We start from the raw sequence: 21,981 nt of genomic DNA on the forward strand, positions 1-21,981 counted from the left end.
CTTGATTTCTTTTCAGCATTTGTCTGCTGCATTATGGTCTTGCTTGCCAACTTTTTATTTATTAAAGAAACTGACCCGTGACAGTGTGTGAATCATTTAAACTGATTCATGTGTGAATCACACTAAACTGACACTCCTTATTTAAGCCATACCTAGTTGTATTACTTGTAAGTTGCTCTTCAGAAATAATGGCACTTTTAAAAGCTTGTGACAATTTTTAGTAAGCTTGTGGTAATACTACTTGACTATTTTAGAATAAAGATTAAACAAAAGTGGTATTAAGTAGCCACAGTATCTAATACAGTTTGTTTTGTATTTTTTTCTGTAGGTGTTGTTTGTATATGGATTAGCATTTATGGTTATTCTTCCAGTTGTTGTGGTAAGTAGTATCTGATATTCTGCTCTCTGTAACCAAGTTGTAAACAAAGCTGTCTTAGAGTTCTCATTCTTATCTTTCATAGAGAGTGCAAGTGAGGTGTTTTTTAAAAGGTGGTGTCTTATTATGAAAAAAGTGTAGCTGCTGTAGAGTTTCCAGAAAAATGCAGTGCCATGATAGAGAGAGGACTCCAGGGAAGATACTGGATATCACAAGAATTATTAAGTTATGTAATTTATCTTGCAGCTTATTTCTCAAGAAAATTATTGAGGTGATGAGCTCAAGAGTATATTCAGTGGTGTAATAGTAAAGACTGAGATGTCTCTAGATGGTGGTGCTAGAATGAATACTGCAGGCGAAGGAGGTGGTTATTGGGTTTTTCCTGACTGCCTTTGTTTAAATAACTTCAATTTTTATTGATCTTCTGTACACCATGAGATGTCTGCCCTTGACATTGCTTTGTGTGAGGAATAAATTGGTAGGTGAGTGTTATTTCAGGGCTTGGGTTTGCCCTACAGTATTGCTTTTGAACAATTTTCCTTACCCAGTGATTGTGCATGTAGGGTGTTGCATGAAGCAAGACTCAGGAAACTGACACCAAAAGGCCCTCATGTTCTTGAAAAGAAGATTTTAATTTGAAATATTGTCCTGAGGTCTTGGTAGCTGCTTGCATCAGTGTGTGCGGAGACTCAGAGAGACATTATTCCTTCCCTTTGAGTCCTTCTGTGTAATTGAAAGTTTAGCTTAGAAGATTAAATATGCTGACTTCAACAAATAGTTGAATAAAAAGTCTAAAATACAGGATGCAAAAAATTTTCATGTCTTTCCTTTTAAGATTCAGTTGATGCTTTTTTGTATACATATACTTCTAGTGATTTACACCAGGTTTATCATAGCTCAAGTGAAAGGAAAACAATCTTGCTGTTGGTACAAATGTTTTGAGCACAGAAAAAGTGTTCTGCCTCTTCTTGCCCCATACCAAATGTAGACTTGTATGTTCAGACTTGTCACTGTAGTTTTTTTTTTTTTAGTCAATGAAGAGAAATAGTCATTTTTATGGAGCAAGTTATTTTATAATTTCATTTGAAAGTAGACATACAAGATAATTCATGCCTTTAATAGGTCTGTTTCTCTTTCATTAATCAATAAAGAAGGAAAACTTCACTGCAGTGTAGTCATCCTACGTTTGATGGGCATCTAAAATAAAGTAAGGCTACTTCCACCCTTTGAATCCAGATTAATTGAAAGAGACAATACTGATAAGTAGTTCTTTCCAGACTTCCACTGACCTAAGTAATGTCCTGTACATGAGGCAAGAGACAGGAGCTGTATCTGCAGAAGCTGCAGTTAGGGCAGCCTTTTTCATGTAGATTTTGACTGGCTAGGTACATTTTTCTTCCAATACCTGTACTTTTACAAATATTTGATAGCTGTGGGATTATAATTAGTTTTTTATGCAGAAAAACATTGTAGAAAGTTGTGTACTATTTTGTGTCAGCATTCATCTATTCATGGAAGAATCAAACCTAATGTATTAAAAAAATTGTTGGAGCCAGTCCTTGAGTATTTCCCAAATAATTAAGTAGATTGCAGAATTCTTTCCATAATGGGAGAATTCACTATTATTAAACTAATAGTAGTAAGCATAATTTACTACTTTACCGCTTGATGCTCTTCACTGATAGTAAATTTCACAGTAGATTGAGGAGTATCTTTGATGTGTTTTCTTATGTTAAATGAGCTTTGCTTACAGGGAGGAGTTTAATGAACAGATTGCAGTTTATAACCCAGCACACAATTTTTCTGAAAATATATTAGAGACTACAACCACTGTAGAATGAGTTCTGTAATCTGAATCACTGGTGTAATGCTAATTAGATAATTATCAGACTGTTGCTCTTCTGTCAACCTGAAGGTGTATGGCTTGATTTTGAAAATTTACAGCGAGGGCCCCATGCCACCTCCAGATTCCTCTTCTGAAAAGCATTTTGTGATTAGGTGTCTTACATCACAGTTTTGCAAATTTTCTCATAGTAAAAGAAGTCTCTGTTCTTGGTTTGGTCTTGACCTGCCTAAACTAGATTTGAATGCTGAGTTGCACTGTAAAGAGTTACCACATCATATATACCAAGTGGTAAATGTAGTGAATTTAGTGTTTAGTGGATTTGTTAAAACAACACCAGAAATAAACCAAGCAGTGTATATGTGCGCAGGTGTATGTGCTGGGGAAAATTTCTCTAGGCTAGAGGTCATTTAAAAATATTTAACATTAGATTCTCTCAGATTAATTTATCAGTGTGCTTTTAAAGTTTGTGTCAGCAAATACATTTTTGTTTCCCTCTCCTTTCTGAAATTCAGTTCACCTCAACATACATAATATCAGCTGGGCTGAGTTTACCTGGTTGTTGACAGACACGAGGTCATGCAGTATGGCTGTTTTGATGCTTCCTTGTAGCTGACCTGAATCTGTTCTTGTTGAATATTTCAGGGTTCCTGGTGGTACCGATCAATACGATACAGCGGAGATCAGATTCTCATTCGGACAACTCAAATATATACATATTTTGTCTATAAAACCCGAAACATGGACATGAAACGTAAGTAAAAGCCGTCTTGAACTGTAGATGTGTTCCTCTGGAAGTGTCAGTCTGCTGACATTAAAATACTTCTATTTTATAGGCCTTAATTAGATTAAAGTAATGCTTCTGGTACCTTTAGAGTGTTTTTAAAACTTAATTCTGTTGCAGGTGAAGAGTACTCTGTAAGAAGTAAATGTTTGGGAGAGGGAATTGTATAGATCTATATTTGTCTATCTATACATGAAAAAAAAAAAGAAAGAGGGGTATTGTATATTGGGAAAATGTGCTGACCTGCCTGTAGCCCTCAGTTGCCATGCCTGTAGCCCTCAGTTGCCAGTTGGAGCCAACCTCTGTGTGTTTTCTTCTGTTAGTACAAAAAAAATTTTAGGAGCTTCATAAAATTTTTGTATGCGTAAAGAAATAAAATAGCATTTCTTGGTTTTAGATTTTAGAATAGAGAGCTAAATTTCTGTTTAAAAATTGCTATCAATTTTATGTTATTTTATTACTTAATTGTAGCTTTCAATATACTTGCTTTTCTTGTTTACTCCCTCATTTTAAAGGAAACCCCCCCACCTCCCCCCCCCAGTTTTTCTGGGGAAAACTGTAGATGTATTTTGTTGGTGCAGAATTATATCCTACAGTTTGGGGGCTGGAATAAGCCTGAAGAATTTGCACAGTACTACTTAGTTCTAGATTGGATTTAACTAAATTGCATGCTCAGAGTAATTGAAAAGCAGAAGAGAAGAACCCCCAAAACCTTCTAAAAAAGGCTTCATAAATATATTTTCTTACTCCTTTGAATTGCACTGTTTTTCAGCTTTAGATTTGCTGGAAGATTACTGAAATCTGCTCTTGAGCCATCCTTTTCCTACAGAGCAGAAATGCTTCACAGATTATCCAAATGGTGTAGGGAATGAGAGTATGGAAAGATGTTACCCTTTTATTCACAGGACACATGGGTTTGTGTGTTTTATACTCTTTTGTCATACTCTTATGCTTTTTCTATCTCTCCAGCTAGGTGAGAAAAGAGAGAGTAGGTGAGACTTCAGAAGTTTAGGGAGATCACTTTCTTTCTTCAGACTTGTTCTTTACAGTAATTTGTTTCATATTGAACCTCGCTCAGAACCCAGCTTTGAGGCTTGCCTTGTCCCTCCTAAAGATTGGTTAAAAAATGAACTCTAGGTTTAAATTACCTTATTTAAGGACTTACCCTGGAACTACCTAAAAGTGTTCAGAGGCAGGTCACTTTTTTTCTGCTGAGGTCTTCTGTACAGTCTGAGTGAAAACTGAGGTGCGGCTGAGGTGGCTTAGACCAACCACACAGTGATCAGGCAAGGCTTTTACTTGGTTGTGAATTCCACTGTAGTGTGGTATATCAGTGTCAGCAAATGTAATCAGACCAGGCTAGGAAAATGATGAGATAAATCTGCATGACTTGCCTTGTTTTAAGGTATTTTTTCAAGCTTCAGGACAAACAAACTTTCAGAATCTCCTTTCCTGGAGATTTTCAGTTGTTGATCTTAAATAATGGGAAGATATTTATAGTCACATGAATGTCTTCAATATGTTGTGCTGAAGAAGTGAATAGATAATTGAGCATGGAAATGAAAATTGATGCTCAGGGAACTTGACTCATTGTTACTAGTTTGAATTCACTGGACACTGCAGGTAGGCAAAAATAACTTCGACTTGCTCATAAGAGCACTTGCTCAAAATATAAGAAGGAAGCTTGAGTAACTGCTGCTGAAAAAGTTATTTTAACTGGAGCAAATGATTGTGTGAGCTCTCTCTGATTGTCTGTGGCTGAGGGGTCTGGTATGCTCATAAGCAGGAAGCTCACAATGGGACTAAAATATCCAGTTGTCTAGGGCTTTCATTTTAATTACACCTCAGAATGTTTTGTGGTAATGTGGATTTTCCAAATCACGTTAAGAAAAGAGCGGTCTATCATCTTTGTGCAATTTGTTTGTAGGATTATTTATTAGACTGCTTTTCTTATAATTACAGTATTTTTTTTGGTGAATTTTCAATGCTGACTGAGCAGAAAATGGAACTGAAATTTTATCCTTCCTGCCTCCCTCTTCCATACACACTGTGGTACTGCTGCAGGCACATGAGTTGCTGAAAGGAATGGTTCTATGAGCATGCAGTAGTCATCAAACTGCTGTGCAGTGATGTCTGCTTGTCCTAATGAAGTCTAATTATGTTTTTTTCAAGACGTGAAGTATCAAATGCTGGACTTCATGCCATGCAAAATTGAGCCTTGAATCATCTCTTTTATTTTGTGCCAAACATTGATTCCTGCCTCCTTTGCCCTGTGGCAGTAGTAACTGTTCCATTAAGTAGAGGACATGTATATTCATGGCTATTGGGGGAGGAATGGGAATAAGTTTTATGGCTGAAGGTTCTGAAGAAATCAGTTGGTGTCTTAGGATGTTGACCTTTTCTTTGACTCCTATTATCTTTGCAGGGCTTATCATGGTTTTAGCAGGGGCATCTGAATTTGATCCTCAGTACAATAAAGATGCAACGAGCAGACCAGCAGACAACATCCAGATACCTCAGGTCAGTCATGTCCAGAGGTGTTTTAACTGACCCCTTCAAGGGAAGAGGGAGGCGATGCTTCTGGGTGACCAGCTGACAGAATTCAAGTTCTTCAGGCATTAACTTTGTAGTGAGGCAACTGTTTCCCTTCAGAAATAGGAGTTAGAAGCTAGACTTGATTTAAACTTTTTTAAAAGAAAATATAGCATTAATGGTGCTAATGCTTATTTTAAATGGAATTGGTTTAGTACATAGGCTGCTGTATTTGACTTTTGGGGAGGGGTAAAGTAAATAGGAAATTAGAGTGATAATCCTTAAAAATTTTGAGAATTGACATAAGGGGGTGATCACCATTTGATGTTCTTGTAAATCGTTAACACAAATCTGGTTGAGGGCGTTACCAGTAAAATAAATTTACTATCTAATGGCTGAATTAGTAATGTCTTTAAATATCATGAAGATTCCTCCATGAATATCTGTTCCCCTCTGATTGCCTTTTATATTCATTTCCATTCAGTGTTTCCAATGGCATCAGAGATGCTGTAAATGCATACTGTGGCAAACAATTTTTACTAGCAGAGTTTTAGAAAATCTTACTTATCAGAAACTAAGGCTTTGATTTAAGAAGTTTTAAAGCACAGTATACAAAATGCTCCAATGAAAATGTTGTGAGTTGGCAAAAAGAGGGGGAAATAGTCTCACAGATAAAACCTTTGCATGCGCACAGTTGAATTCTCATGTTTTAAATGTGATGTAAAAGTAAGAGGTATTTCAGACTGTTTTCTTTTACTTAATTGTCTTTGTCTCTTTTACAAATTCTTTATCTTGTTGTGGACTTTGAGTAGAAGATGCAGTTGTAGTAAAGTGGGGTTTTTCAGCCATGGGAGCAAAAGGCTGGAAAAGACCTTGATCAATGGTTCTTCACCCATGCTGTTGCCAGCATTGGCATTCTGCAAGGCCTTTTACATTTAGTCATTAATTATTTAAAAAGCAGTCAAGCCTTCTGTAACCATATCCTGCTGAGAGGCTGTTCCAGAACTTGCTGTTCTAGTGATTAGGAGTCTTGTTTGTGACCAATTTATATCCTTGGTTTTTATCATCACCATTCTGGAGTCTAAACTATTCTTGCTGTGTATATCCTTATGTATCTCTAGACAGAAGCAATAGCCCCTTAGTCATCTTTTTGTCTTTGTTTTGCTAAACTAGAAAAACTGCTGTCTTTCATTCCTCTCTTTTCCAAAAGGCTCATTTTGCTCCTCCTGCTATGTGCTGAACAGGGTACTGTTCCCAGTTAATAGATTTCTAAATTTTACATTATTTTTTATCTGCTTCGAATTGTCCACAGTATTCTATGTTAAGTCTTAACAGTGCCTTAGTTGGTGGCACTACTGTTTCTGCAGGGAATGACTTTCAGCATACTCTTTTACACAGCTGTTTTATATGGGAGTTTAGTACAACTAGAGTGGGATCAGTAACTTTTCAGAATTTCCCCACCTTAGTTATCTCTGTTTTCCAGCTAACAGGTTAGCTGCTTTGAGCTGCTGTTCTTGTTAGTATGCAAGTGCATGACTTGGCATTTTATAACAGATTTTGTTCCCTTTCTAAAGGTCCAGTATTCAGTGTCATCTGTGGTTTTTTCTGACTATATGGCAGAACAATTAACTGAAGCATCAACACAGAATGGTATTGCTAATAACTTCTGCTATTCTGGTTTTGGGGCCATGATCAATGTTCCCATTTTTCACAAAATTCTCTTTTCTAAGTTTTACTGCTCTTGATCTGGGGTTGCACCAGGATATTCGTATAAGAAACTTCTTACAAGTTTCTTATAAGCACAGAGTCAGAAGATTTTTTTTTCAAGTGTGGTGAAGGACTGGTTGGTGTAGCTTAGCTGTTGATACCCAAAGTTCTTTTTCTTTTAAGATTTTGGAACTTTTGAGCTTAAAAAGTGAAGCTTCTGGGCCATGTACTAATGCTACTTTATCTGAGCTACTGTTACTCAGACCTGTTTGAACTGTGGGTCTTGGTCCTGTGGGGAACAGGAAAAGTCATCCTGAGTAAAGAACACCATGATTTTTTCAAGTTGGTGTAGTTTATAAAGAAGTTAAAATCTTCAGCCTACCAGGGATTTCAGGCTTATAAACCTCCTTCCTGTTTTACCTGAAATTATTCCTAGGGAATTTCGCTGTGTTTTAGATGGGTGAAAGGTCTCAAGGTGATGCTGTTGCTTGTTCATATTAAGTTCAATGTAAATGCCTTTGAAATATGCTTGAATCTAGTAAACCTTGGCAGTAAAATCAGATATTAAAAATATTTATCTGTCAATACAAACTTATTTAACACTACATAAGACAAGTTTCTTGCATGCAAATCTTTGCAACCCACCCGTTCACACATTGAAAAAAGGTATACAAAGACACTTTAACTTTTTGGAGCTGGGTTTTGAATAAAAATGGCTAATTATTAATCTCTACAGAAATTTCCAAGGAAAAGTTAGTTAAATTCTTGGTTTTGTGAACATACTTTTTTTTTCTTGTGAACTCTTCTCCTGTGTTGCTTGTATTTTGCAATAAAATAGCTGTTTAACTGTTTTCTTTTTTTAGCTAATCAGAGAAATTGGTGGCATAAATTTAAAAAAGAATGAGCCTCCTCTCACCTACCCTTACAGTCTGAAAGCCAGAGTTCTGCTGTTGACTCATCTTGCTCGGATGCAAGTTCCTGAGGTCCTTGAAGAAGGTAATGGCTTCTCCCCTAACTGGAAACAGAGCAAGATGCTGCATGCTACATTACTTATGATTTTTGTCTTGTAAAGAGTTGAATGGATCTCTGCTCAATACTCTCTATGCAAGCTGTTTTTAAAGTTTTTCAACTTTAATGACCCTTTAGAGCATTTACTTAGCATTTCCTCACTCTCCTGACAGCCCTGCAATACTGATATTTTACTTTTTAAAGCTTTTGCCTGTAAATATGGCTTAGATAAATTGTTTTTGATTTTTGTAATAGAATAAAAAGTTAAATGTGAAGTATATTTGCTTTTCAGAGCAAAGAAATCCAAGGTCAGCATAATGCTGCTCTCTATAGCATTTCCATGTGTATTTATTTTTGGAGGTTTTTAGCCCACTATATGAAGTCAAGATGACAAGATTAGAACTTTAAATATCAGTTACCTGTGAACTTTGGTGTGTGTTTTGGAATTTTTAATACTTTTAAATATTCAAACCAAAATGTTTCTAAATGCATTTCTTAAGTTTCAGCCATGAAAGCCATAGTTTTAGAATGACCGGCAAAGTTGAGATGTTCTACATTTTAATGGAAATAAAAAAAACAAACACAAAGCAGAGGAAATGATTTGCATCAAATTTTTTAGTTCCTTTCAAAAGAAAAATAATGGGTTTTAAAAAGTCATGAAAAATATCTCATCTTTCCTTTACTGTTTGTACTTAGAACTTCACAGAACTGCATTTGAAAGAAGTTGATACCTTGCAAATAATCTTTTTTGCAAAACTGGCGTTTCACTAAAAATTAAAAATCCTGGTTTTAACCTGTGATTACCTAAAGAGTTCATGTGATTTTAATATGACTGGTAAATTGTCCGTGCCATCCTGTTGCTTCTTTTTAGATGGATCTAATAAATATTGTTTCATTTGGTGTGGAAGCTGGTATACAAAATTCGTTTCCTCTTAACACTTTCATTTTCCTGTTTTATTTAAGTAATATTACAGATGGATATGTCAGTGAGAATAAAGTGGCATTTTTGGTAATATATGAATGAATAGATGTGAAGACCATGCCATTAAATGGGCCAGTTCATGTAACTGTTTGTTTTTCCTGAAAGTAGTACAGCATAATTGCAGCCAGTTGTATCTTGCAGATCAGCAGTTTATCCTTAAGAAGAGTCCTGCACTACTTCAAGAAATGATTAATGTGATCTGCCAACTAATAATAATGGCTCGAAGCAGGGAAGGTAAGAAAAGAAACTGTATAATTAAAACCAGTAAATGTTTCTTCACTGTGATACTTCATAAAGTCTTTGGTTCTTGTAGGAAACTTAACCAGTGGTATTTAGAAATGCCTAAATGCACTTTGGCTCTTTTTACTGTAATGAGAGAGTTCTCTATTTTGAGGATTGAAATAGCTGCTGCCCTAAGCTCTGCTCTGAAATCCTGACTATATGTGTCCTGCTTGTAATTTTTGCAATTAAAGTTTTTTTCTTAACTGCAATTGAAAATCTTTTCTTGAAAACATGGTTCATTTTCAGTAGCAAAGCATTTAGTGTAAGACTTGTGTTCTTTCCATTTGCAATTCTACAATTTTTTTCTCTTCTGAGTGCCTCTTGTGTTTTAGATAATTTCTTTGCCATTATTTCTTTGTATGTTGTTCATATTTCTCCATATCAGAATTCTATGCTCTTTAGCCTGCTGTGTAGTTTTATTCTGAAGTTGTAGGGGCAGGTGCTTAGCTGTATGTCATGCCATAGAGATTAATTTAATTGAAATATAATATTTAAGCATTTTTTCCACTGTAAACAGGCAGTTACTCAGAAGATGGTTCCTTGCAGTTTAAGGAAGGAAAGACTTGGATACCATTCCTTTTTTGCACCAAACATAGTCAAGGCATTTTTTAATGTCAAACTGGTCACTATTTTTTTGCTATCAAACAGTGCTTACTGGTTGATCTTCACTAGACCAAAACTCTTTTAATGAGCATTGATAGCCTCCTAGTAAGAATGGTTTTGGGAAAGATATTTCCCAGAACTGTTGCAAGTGGTGTTGGAAATTGTGCTCCATAACAAATAAAGTGTGAGAGGGGATGTGAGTGGATAAGGATGTGTGCTAGCTTAGATTATTTTTCCTTTAAATTTGGATAGTGTTTTAAAAAAAATACCTGAACCTCTGAGATACTGTAAAATACTTCAAGGCTCTGAAAGATACATTTTTAGATGGCCTATGTATATATTAGTCAACTAGCAAATAGTTGTTTTCTCTTGTGCAAAATGAAACCAAAATAACACAGGCAGAAGCTTTTCTTATGCAAGAGAACTGGAAGTCTTTGAAAAATGAGAAACACCTATAGTTCTTCTTGTAAAAGCTGAAATATGATACTGAACAGAGTGCATGATATACTTTGCAACTTACATTACCTTCAGGTAACTCTGTTCTTTTCCTCTACTTTTGAATATACAGAGATGCTTTCTTAATTTGACAGTAAAATAAATATTTATAGATGCATTGTTCTTAATAAATTGCTTTGAAGTTCCCAGAGCTTTAGATTTTAACTGAAATTAAAATAAAAGGAGACAGTATTTTGAAATACAGTGGTGTAAACTAATTTTCTATTAGCATGTGAAATGGTTATTTATAAACCAAATCTGAACAACCTCTACCACTAACAATTTCCAGAGATTATCATTATCTCTTCCATTCTCATTTTGTGAAAGCAGAAGAGAATTTATAGCTGTCATTATGTACGGTAGAAATGACGTCCCTAGATTTGGAAAAAAAGTAGGTATGTATCATAGGTATAGTTGAGGACTTGTTTGGTATTTCTCTAACAGCTTTTCTTAAAATTATTTAGAAAGTTTGGAAGTGGCAGTAGCCAGAAATTTGTACCAAACAACCAAACATTTCCTCTTGCTTCCATGCCAGTGCTGTCAGCACATGGTGTTAAAGAGAAGGTGGTACCTAACAGTTGCCCATTAACAGTAATGAAATTGGGGATTTCAAGGTAAATAGTTTCAGAATGTTGGTCTTTGGTCTAAAGTGAAGTCACTGGTTTTACTATTTACTATTTATTTAGCAAATGTAATGCATTGCCCTGTTTTTGATGACTGTGCATGTAGAGAGAACTGTGTTGCCTTGGGAAACAACTGGAAATTGTAAAGGTGGCATTGGTTTGGTTTTGTATTGTGTTTTTTTAAGTTGAATAAAATTGAAGTTAGGTATTGAAATTTTTAAGAGACTTCTTTGCTTAAGTTTGTATTTGTCACCATAATTTTAAGTGGCTTAAAACTTAACTGCAGTTGGTTTTTGGGCTGATTCTAATTTTCACTTAAATCAACCATGACACAGTACATAAAAGGATCACATGCTACAGTTAGTCATAGATTTTTCAGCAGTCCTGGCTCTATGAATGTACAGAGGTAATGGCATGTGTTAATAATATATAAAGAAATATTTTGGGGACAAATCATACTTTGTGGAACCTAAATTGATAGTGGGATGAGAAGTCTCATTTTGTGTTGCATTCTTGTCTTTCAATATTTCTTTAAATATTCTGAAATGTTTTTGTTACTATTAGAAGCTTAAAAATGTCTGCAGCAATTTACGCTTACCTTGTAATCAGGTCTTTTGGAGAAAGACACTTGATATGACTCTTCTCGATCTTGGCACTTGGGTTTGCTTTGTGGCATCCCTTGCTTGCATCCATTGTTCTGTAGCTGTTTAGCTGATACCTGAGAACCAGCAGGTGTAAATTATTTTCATGGCTTCCTTGAGATCATCCTTAAATATGATAAGTAGATAGCTGCCTTGCCAAGTGAGATGTTTGCTGCCAAAAACATGGGATGTATTCCAGTAAGCGCCTGCAGAAGTTAGGCATGAGTTCAGCAGTCCAGTCAAAGCACATTCCTTAATTCAGGTTGGGAGCTGCAGTGTGATGAAGAGGTTGTGGCTTGACCCAGGTGTATGCCAGTCCTTGCCAAGCAACTAAAATTTGCATTTAAATTTGGAATTGACTACTTTAATGTCATATGTTGGGTTTAAACTGAAAGAGGGTGGTTTTAGATAAGAAATTATTTGCTGGTGAGGGTGGGGAGGCACTGGCATGGGTTGCCAGAGAAGCTGTGGATGGCCCATCCTTGGAAGTGTTCAGAGCTAGTTTGGACGAGACTTTGAGCAACTTGGTTTAGTGGAAGGTGTCCCTACCCAAGGCAGGGAGTTGGAACCAGATGATATTTGAGGTCAGCACAAACTATTTTATGATTCTATATTTTTGGTCAATTTAATAACCTTACATTAAAGGTCATCTTGTATTCTACAATTTGACAATCAGAAGCTGTAAAAATAGGTGCAGCAATGACATTAATTTTATGCTAGGGGCATTTGGGGAATGTTAAAATCTATGCTGTCCTTAAGTCTACTCTCAGGGAATATAAAGACCTGTGTTCTTTTCAGGAAACCAAGATCATACTTTCCAACTTTAAAATATTTTTCTTCTGTCATATTGGTGATGAGTCAAGCCTTTAAAAAAGAGAATATTTTCTACTCTGACTAGTGTTCTGTGGTCTCAAAGCTCTAGGTGAATTTCCTGCAAAAGACAGTTTGTCAGAGATTATTTAGGATTCTTTTATTGACTTGGTTTGCAGTGTGTTTTTTTAACTTAAAAAATCCTGTGACTTTCCTTAGCAGCAGCAGCCAAAAAAATTACAGGGGAGGTAGAAGCTGAGCAAGATGGAAAGTCAATGTAGTATTACTTGGTTGGGACATTAATCTTTCCATTGCTATGTTGTTTTAAAGGTCGAAGTTACATCTTTCTTAGTTACCTGTGTGTCTAGCCAGGTAGTTCCATTTGTGTGTTATATTTCTTTTTGCATTGAATATAATTGTCACAGGTCCTCCCATGTAATTTTATTTGATAGCTGATGCTATTTATAGCTTGGTGTAATTTGTAGCTTGGTGTAATTAGTGAAGAAAAAGACCATTAGAAGAGGAGAGGGGCAGCTGAAGCAGAGGGAGCAGTGATCTTCCATGTGCAGTTACTGTGCCCTCATAGCTGCTTAGAAATTTGCAGCGAGATAAGAAGTGGTCTGAAATGAGTCCTCTAAACAGGGTTTATGAGAAGTTTTATTTATGAATAAATGGTTACATTGCAGTGTGTGTCTACTTTGCTTTTTCATTTCTTTGCAGATGTGATAAGGATTAATAATTGCTAACTGTGTGGGGTTTTTTTGTTTTTGTTTTTCTTTTGCTCTGTTCTGGCTAAGACTTATTTCTCCTTGCCTACTTTATAATAATTTTAATTATGAGTGTAGGTCTTTTTGTACATTAAAATATGAAAACAATTATAGGTCATTTCTATAAGAAAAGTCAAATAGACACCCCTTTTAACCAGTAAATTTATTTATAAAAGTCACACATTTGATATTTTTGCAGCTCTTCTTACTGCCTTCTAACATAATGTAATATGCTCTGCTTAGCTTCAATTATAAATATAGTTTTCTTCTTGCATGTGATAGGCTCCTACCTATATATTCATTTCTCAAGATAGAAATATTATAAATAATATATTATATTGTAAAAGATTAATGTTTAATGATAAATTATACTAAATCATACAGTAAACATGTTATACACACACATGCATAAAACCTACAAATATAAAATAAGTTTGTTTTGATGCTGCATGTTTTTAAAATGAATTGGTGAAATTTTTGTTGATAATAATTACATAGATACATTGTGCAGTTGTTCCCTCAGACAATGTTAGTGTTCAGCTGTGACATCCTAAATAGAGGGAGGATGATGTTGCTGGTCTTTGTGGCTGGAGTGAGGGTAAAAAGTCTGCCTAGTTAATTATCCTGAACATTTTAAGATGTCTCTTTCTTTTGCTTGGTGGACTGGAAATCAGGTTTTCTGTAATACAAGTTTACATTGGAAAAGTATAAGAAAAAAAAAATTAAAAACTATGTAATTTGTTTCATTCTCCCCAAGAAAGGGAGTTCCGTGCTCCATCTTTGGGATCTTTGGAAAATTGTATGAAGCTTTCCCAGATGACAGTCCAGGGACTTCAGCAGTTCAAGTCTCCCCTTTTACAGCTGCCTCACATTGAAGAGGACAATTTGAGGAGAGTTTCCAATCATAAAAAGGTATAAAAATACAAATGATACTTGGTAACCTCTTAGAATGCTATCTGTTACGTCTTTTACCTATTTGTGGCTAAGGAAGGAAGGTCATGAATTAACTAAGAGAATAAAAATAGATTTATTTTTAAGGAACTCAATACAATACTTCCTAGATGTTCTGTCTGCTTTTTGTTTTTTTAAAGTCCATTTCAGCTAGGAGGTGGGAATTAGGATCAGGGATCTCTTAAGTGTTGAAAGATCAGTCTGTGTTGACCTAAGAAACAACAGAAACAGTTTCTTTCTTCTTAAAATGTACTATCTCCTATTTAATATCCTTACAGAATGTGTCTGGAATATCCTACTGGTACATTTTTTCTGGGGATGGGTGGGGGGGCTTGTTTGGCATTATACTGTTCTTAATGTACTTTGATAGAAAGTATGTTTGGAAGCTTACACAGAGGAGTTCACAAAAGAAAAAATAGCAGTTACTGTGGGGTGCATTTCAGGTTTTGTGATCCTTTGTGTGAAAGAGTGTCTTATAAAGCTTTTGCTGCGTAACTGTAGTTGGATAAGTGTTGGGATTTGTAGAATTTAAGGACAAAAAAGAATAGTCTTGTCTGAATACCTGCATGTGTTTCTTCACTCTGTTTCACCAATTGTCTCTGCATTTAAACCTGCTTGTTCGTTTGAGTCTAGTGTATCTTCTGGGAATGCCTGGTTAGAAACAGCCCTTTGCTTCTACTAGAAGCTGTCGACTTTAATACTTTTATTACATTGATTAATTTGGATGAATCTTGAAAATATTCTTTTTATCTGATGGAATTTTTGTTTCACTTAAACACCTCCTAAGGCTGTAGTTAAAATGCTTATGTGTTAGTGTCAAGCCTAAGAATTCTTAGGTACTGCATTTTTTAAATCCTCTCTGAAGATGCTTGTTCATGAAATATTCAAGTAGTCATATCCTTTGGATAAAGTAAAAGATTCTCTTACAGGTATCATTAAAGACTGACTTTTTAAATCCAGTCTTAAACTACAGGGAACGTATGAGAAAATAAGCAATTTTAGATGTATTTTTTGACATGTGGATTGTAACTAAGTAAAAAACCAAATAATTTGCTTATGTTATAATCCCACCTTTGTTTGCTGTGAAAGAGGGGAAAACCCCCAGTTTTTTAGGCTAGTTTCACAGGATCATATGCATTGACTTCTTCAAAGATACAGTGTTCTAGATTGGGAGTATGATCAGTCTACCTGGATGCATGAAATAGTTTTTAATAAAGTACATGCATTTATAATGGTGAGGTAATCAAGTATTCAAGACTGTCTTTGTTTTATCCTTTTAGCTCTGTCCTGCAAATTTTAGAAGGAGTGGATTTAGATTTGTTTGTAGTTCAGTACAAAAAAAACCCCTAAACTTGTACTTTGTTGTTTCTGCTAATGTAAATTTGAAACCACTGAAGTATTCTATCTAAATAAAAACCCCTATTAATAAGATTTCTTAGCTCAACTTTCTGAAATAACTGGCTGAAAAAACTGGCTGAAATAAATTTTATAAGAAACTATAAAGAGCCATTTCTAAGGTGTGACATACTAAGGAACACACCAATGTTCAAAGCAGTTCTGTTTAGTAGGTTTGAGTGCAACCTCTTTGGTTTATTGTTTCTCAAAACATACACTTGCTAGTTTCCTAAAGTGTGGGGTTTTTTATAAGAACAAATGTAATTGTGTGTATGTATTACTAATGTAGGGACACCAGTGATGTGTTATGAAGAGTTTATTTGTGGACTGTGTTCTGTTCTACCATGAGACTTCCTTTCTTCTTTTTTTTATTTCAGTATAAAATCAAAAGTATTCAGGATTTGGTGAGTTTGAAAGGCTCAGATCGTCGCAATTTACTGCACTTCCTAGAAGATAAGAAATATGAAGAAGTTATGGCTGTCCTTGGCAGCTTTCCACATGTCACTATGGATATAAAACCACAGGGTGAGTGGGAGGTCCTTTTGTTCTGTGTATGTCACTCTTCTGACATCTTGATAGTCTGCTGGCAGTAAGCTTTTGGAGGATGCTGAAACACAACTTACTGCTGTCTATGTGACCTGGAAATGACATACTACTTTGGAGTGGTGGGTTCCTGTACATGAGAGCTACAGTCGGAGGAGTTAAAGTACATTGAAACATTCCATGTATTCCCAAGCCAGCAGTAGTTTCTCATAAACTACTGCTTACCTGAAGTTTCGTCTTTCAGTTTTAATATTTCATGAGAAATGTGGAATTTTGGTTCAAATACCACTTTTATTAGCTATCTTAAACAGTTACACTTACTCCAGAATTTATGCTCAGCTTTCTTCAGCATGCAGAATAATTTGTGAGGTTCCTTTGGGGTTCCTTTGTGATAATCCTGGTATAGTTTTTATATCTGGCAGAATTTGTCCAAACTATGCTTAGCTACATTTTGTGTGCACTATTTCAGTGAATGTATAATGCTCTCCCTCTCTGAAGATTAGGTGTACTGTAAGCAGTTCCTGTTAGACAGCTTTGCAGTGGGAACTGAATTGGTTCTGTGGTCTCCTTTTCTTTGTAGAAGATCAGTGCTAGTAAATGTGCGATATTTGAAAGTTTGTTCTAATTCTTATTTCTAGTTTATATTTTCTTTGTGGTAGCAATGATCACATTCAAAATGTGATATGCTTTGTTTGGGGAGCCTGACTGTAATTTGGCTTATGTGTAGTCCTCTGTGAAAAGCAAATGTTAGAAGAAATATCTGTTAAGGGAGCAAATGTCTGCTAATTTTGGTGTTTCTGAATGTTTTTTATGTTGTTTTGTTGTTTTTTTTTTAAACAAATAAACAGAAAATCTTATGTTCTTGTAGCTTAGGATTGTATACAGTTTTGTTAATCTGCTTAAAATTCAATCTTGAAGTACCTGCCCATATTTTGACAAACGGTTTCCTGCCTGTAGTCTTCATTTGTCACACAGCTGCACTCAAGTGTGGTGTGGAGGATTAAACCATGCAGATGCTTTTCTGTTTAGCTCAGTATTGCCATTATATAAAATATATATGTAAGACAAGTGAATAGTAAAACTGTTTTCACAGAGAGGGACTGGAGGGGAATAAATAAAATGTCTACACTGGAATAAAACTCTATTCTCTCCCACCTGAGATGTTCTCCATTTTATAGGTTGGAGGTATAAACTCCTCAGTGGCTCCCCTGTGGGGTTTGTTTGATGTTTCAGTTAAACTAATGATTGCTGTTCTTTTATTTTCCTTTGCCTTCTCCTTAAAAAATAATTAAATGCATGATTGTTAATGTGGCATTGAAATTGAGTTGTTAATAATATGAAAGTCAGGAAAATGAAAATTATGATTCCCAGAACAAATATAACAGGGTCCCTCTGGTCATGTGTGATATTTCATGTTTCTGAAGTTTTATGCTTTAATATATAATGCACAATATTACAGGGTTATGGTTCCCACAGCAGCTATAACTTTGAATTTCCCAACTTTCATGCAATTAAAATTTCAAACTCATTGTTGCGGTTTTATAGGTTGCTGAATTGCCAGCTCTCGTTCTGATAGTATATTTGAAGTTGTAAGGGACTTATTAAATAATACTTTGAAATTATTTTTTGTTAAAAATTCTGGAATTTGAATGCTTACATTTAGAAGTAGCAGAAGCAATATTTAATGGAGAAAAGGGCTTTAAAGAAGTCTGATATGTTGTTTTTCTTTTTGCACTAGTTTTGGATGATGAAGACAGCAACAACATCACAGTAGGTTCTCTTGTAACTGTTCTGGTCACACTAACAAGACAGACCATGGCAGTAAGTATTAAGAATTCTTGTTTTTTCGTGATAACTGTGGGTGTACACTAGTAAAAAGGCATTTCTGGTTGTTTTGAAAATGTAACTGTGAGGTCAAGATTTGAAATTGAGAACTTGTGCTCTTAATCCATCCTTATGGTCTTGTTTCTGAATGAGAAAGTTTTCCTGGAATAACATCAAAGGTCAGTCTGACCCATTGCAGTTGTTTAGGGAACACTAAAAGAATATGGCAAGTAATACTGCTCTGAGGTTTGTAAACAACAGGAAAAGAGACAAGAGAAACTTGGTTCTTGAACTAAAACAAAATATTCACTCAAGTCCTCAGGACAGCGTTTGCTTTTGCTTTATGTGGGCTCCTAATGTTACAAATCTCTTGGGTGTTTTAGACACTTTTATGAAAGAAACACAATCCAGCAGAATGCAGAATACGCAGAACTTAATATAAAGGAGGTACACCAGTGTCACATGAAGAGTGTGGCCTGCTGTGTAGGAAACAGTGTAGCATAACCAAACCAATACTATACCCTAGTAGTTAAACTTCTGACTTGTGCTTATTTTCTGGCTTAAAATGCATTAAGGGCTTTCTTTTAACAAAAGACTTTAATACACGGAACCTAAACAAGCTTTGATGTGTCAAAGACTACAGTGTCAATTTTTGCATCTGTGCTAATGACATAATTGTCTAAGTAAACAGAAGGTCTGAGTTACACCTCTAAGGTAAGGCACACAAGCCTAGGTATTACAGGTGAGATGAGACTATGGAAGCCAGTTCAGGAGAAAGTCTGTATATATAAGTTCCATGTGCTCATGCTCTGGTAGCCAAGGGTGCATTAGGTAGAAAGTAAAAGCACTATCACTATGCTGGAATTGCAGAATAAAGGAAACTGAAAATTATGAAGACATTGAACTGTACTTAGAAACTAAAATGTCTAACAGAATAGAGACAATTAATTTAAAATGTTTCCTGTGTGACCTCCACTAGGCAGTCTGGCATAGAAACACATGACTGTAAAACAAGAGCTAGCCTTTTGTTTGATGCATGTTTTTTGTGGTGCTATTTCCTCTTTGCCATCTTTATATATGACAGCTCCTTGTGACTATTATATTTTGGTGGGGTTTTTTTTAAGTGGCATATAGTGTATTTTGAAGAAACACATTAAAAAACCCATTTACAGAGAGATGTCCCAGTCTACAGTGTACTAACACTGTGTTGTGTCTTAACATTTCACATTTCTGGTTTGATTTGTTGTTGTGTGTCCCTGAGTAGCAGAGCAGCTGTTGAAGTTTTTAATGCTCTGACAACTGGAGCAGAATTAGCATTTTACTACTGCTTGCTTTTGTGATATAGGATTTCTGTGCTTTATAAAACAAGTAGATTTTTTGGAACAAGGTGACATGTTGCTATTAAATTGCTTTATAATGCTAGTGATGGAAAAATCTGAGACCAAATGTTTGAGCTAGTGTTTAATTTTGATCTGTTAATCCCCTGTCGTGTCTGTCACCGATAAAAGAATTTGCCATGAGTAAAATATTCAGACCTGATTAAGGTGATTTAGTTTAAGTTCAAATATAAAATAATAATTTGCTCTTGGTACAGAGAAGCATTAGTAGTTTTCACATTTTTCTCTAACCAGGAAGTGTTTGAAAAGGAACAGTCTATATGTGCAGCAGAAGAGCAACCAACAGAAGATGGGGTAAGTGAAGAGTGAATGTTCCTATTGCTAATTAAAGAGAACTTTGTTTCAGATCTTGAATTGCTAATTGTGCACTTCTCAAGCATTTTTTTTCAGAAATGCCTACTGAAGTGTCCTTTGAACTGTGCTTTGTAATTTTGGTTCTCAGCTTAAAACGTTTAAAGTACAGTTGAATGACTGAAATTTTATGAACAGAATAAATATTTTAATATTACTTTCCTGCAGCAAGGAGATGCCAGCAAAGCTAAGAGCAAAGGATGGCAACAAAAGAATAAAGGAACCAAGAAAGCTTCAAAATCAAAGAAAAAGAAGCCATTGAAAAAGAAACCTGTGCCACCTTCATTGCAACCACAGAAACAGCAGAAGCAAAAACAAGCTAATGGGGTAGCTCATAGATTCAATGATATTTATAATTTTATTCAGTTTATCACTTGTAATCTGATGGGAGGTTTTGTATTTGTCTCTTACATTTCAGTTTATGCTTTTGTGAAGTGTGTCTTCTAATATAACATTTGTTTTCTCTGCATTTAACAATTACCAGTGAAGTAATCAGGGAGCCACCATGGTAATGTTTGCAGTGGCCACTGAAAGTTCTGCTCAATTGTTCTAAAAATAGTCCCTTGTTACTACTTGCTCTTGTTATGCTGCCTTCTTGGAGGTGAATTGTTCTGTAACTTCTACTTTTTCTTTAAAGATAAAAACTGAAATGAGATTTTGTTCTGGTAAATTAAGTAGTATTGTCCCATACTGGGACAATACCATATTGGTATTATGGTCCCACTGCATGGTGTTTTCTCCACCTCATGGGCTATGTTGTAGGTACTTTCTTAAGTTCTCTGTAATTTTCTTAAGACTTTATGAAATACAATCCCAGAGTCATAAAATGGTTTGGGTTGTAAGATCATTTGGCTTAAAGAGCATTTAGTTCCAACCCCTCTGCCATGGGTGGGGGTGCCACTCACTAGCTGAGTTTGCCCAGGACCCCATCCAGTCTGGCCTTGAACACTTGCAGAGATGGGACATCCATCTGGGAGTCAAGTACTGTTTTTTCCTATTCCTGTTGTGAGAGACATATGGAGAGGGAAAATGGCTTCCATGCTTCTCTTAGCGAACGAGGTGGAAAGGATTCATCTTCACTGTAGCCATCACTCTGTGACACAAGAGTGTAGATCGTGCGGCCCAACTTAAGGCAGGCACGGTGAATTCTGTGTGCTACGGTAATGCAGACAAACTAAGTTAGAGGTGTTGGGTTTCTGTTTTTCTTTCCCATTAGGAAGTCATTGTGAAGGAAGAGGAGGAGGAGGTCTCTGATAAAGGAAGTGAATCTGAAGAAGAAGAAACAAACAGGGACTCTCAAAGTGAAAAAGATGATGGAAGTGACAGAGACTCTGACAGAGAACAAGACGAGAAGCAAAACAAAGATGATGAAGCTGTAAGCCTTACTTGTTTTTGAAGGGTAATGTTGCCTCTGGGGTTGAGAGAAAATGCATTTTAATCCTCTAGCATTCCCTCAGGCTAGGCAACACTAGGATGAAGGAGTAATACTGGTTCTCCAGAGGTTTTCAGACCTCATTCTGGTATAAGAGCTTTGTCATTGCAAGTTTGCTTCAGAGTGAGTATCAGAGAGTCTTTTCAGCATGGTCAGAAAACTTAGAAATGACATGAGAAATATGGCTTAACTTCAGGAGAAAAAAAATATTTCTTTCAGCTTAATTTGATGACTATCAGCTGCAGATTGGTGACTTAAAGTCTCTCCTTTGAAATGTGTTCTTTACAGGTAGAGGCTGTTGCATGCTGCAAAGTGCATACTAAGCATGCAGTGGTTGAACAAACTTGTACATGTGCTCACTAAACTCTAGTAACTGTCAGGTTATGTGTCTGAAACTATAATAGTGTAACAGAGAGTGAAACATTGTGGTGGTGGATGATTTCTGCACCATAGGTCTTAAAATAAAAGACTTGAATGACAGGTGAATGGCCCATACAGGGTGAGATTAAGCTTCTAATGGGAAAGGAATCATCAAACTTGTAATCAGGACTCCTATGGCTGAGGTAGAGAGTGTTTAGAGGCAGTGTTGTAGAATTGAGTTTTGAAGAATGTGTGCAAATCCCACAGATTTGCTT

At 35.7% G+C, this 21,981-nt stretch overlaps 1 protein-coding gene across 1 annotated transcript in view; it reads left to right on the top strand.

Annotated features, from left to right (window-relative positions):
• Positions 1–21,981, top strand: part of SEC63 (SEC63 homolog, protein translocation regulator) — a 56,634-nt gene that overhangs the window by 26,988 nt on the left and 7,665 nt on the right. Inside the window, exons 7-17 of the mRNA XM_053938674.1 lie at positions 329–379; positions 2,865–2,973; positions 5,429–5,523; positions 8,106–8,238; positions 9,374–9,466; positions 14,211–14,365; positions 16,177–16,324; positions 18,081–18,163; positions 19,798–19,857; positions 20,083–20,241; positions 21,131–21,289. Coding sequence (XP_053794649.1) covers positions 329–379; positions 2,865–2,973; positions 5,429–5,523; positions 8,106–8,238; positions 9,374–9,466; positions 14,211–14,365; positions 16,177–16,324; positions 18,081–18,163; positions 19,798–19,857; positions 20,083–20,241; positions 21,131–21,289 — 1,245 coding nt within the window. The remainder of the gene's footprint in view (positions 1–328; positions 380–2,864; positions 2,974–5,428; positions 5,524–8,105; positions 8,239–9,373; positions 9,467–14,210; positions 14,366–16,176; positions 16,325–18,080; positions 18,164–19,797; positions 19,858–20,082; positions 20,242–21,130; positions 21,290–21,981) is intronic.

The sequence above is a fragment of the Vidua chalybeata genome, chromosome 3 (genome assembly GCF_026979565.1).
Source record: "Vidua chalybeata isolate OUT-0048 chromosome 3, bVidCha1 merged haplotype, whole genome shotgun sequence".
Classification (NCBI taxonomy): Eukaryota; Metazoa; Chordata; class Aves; order Passeriformes; family Viduidae; genus Vidua; species Vidua chalybeata.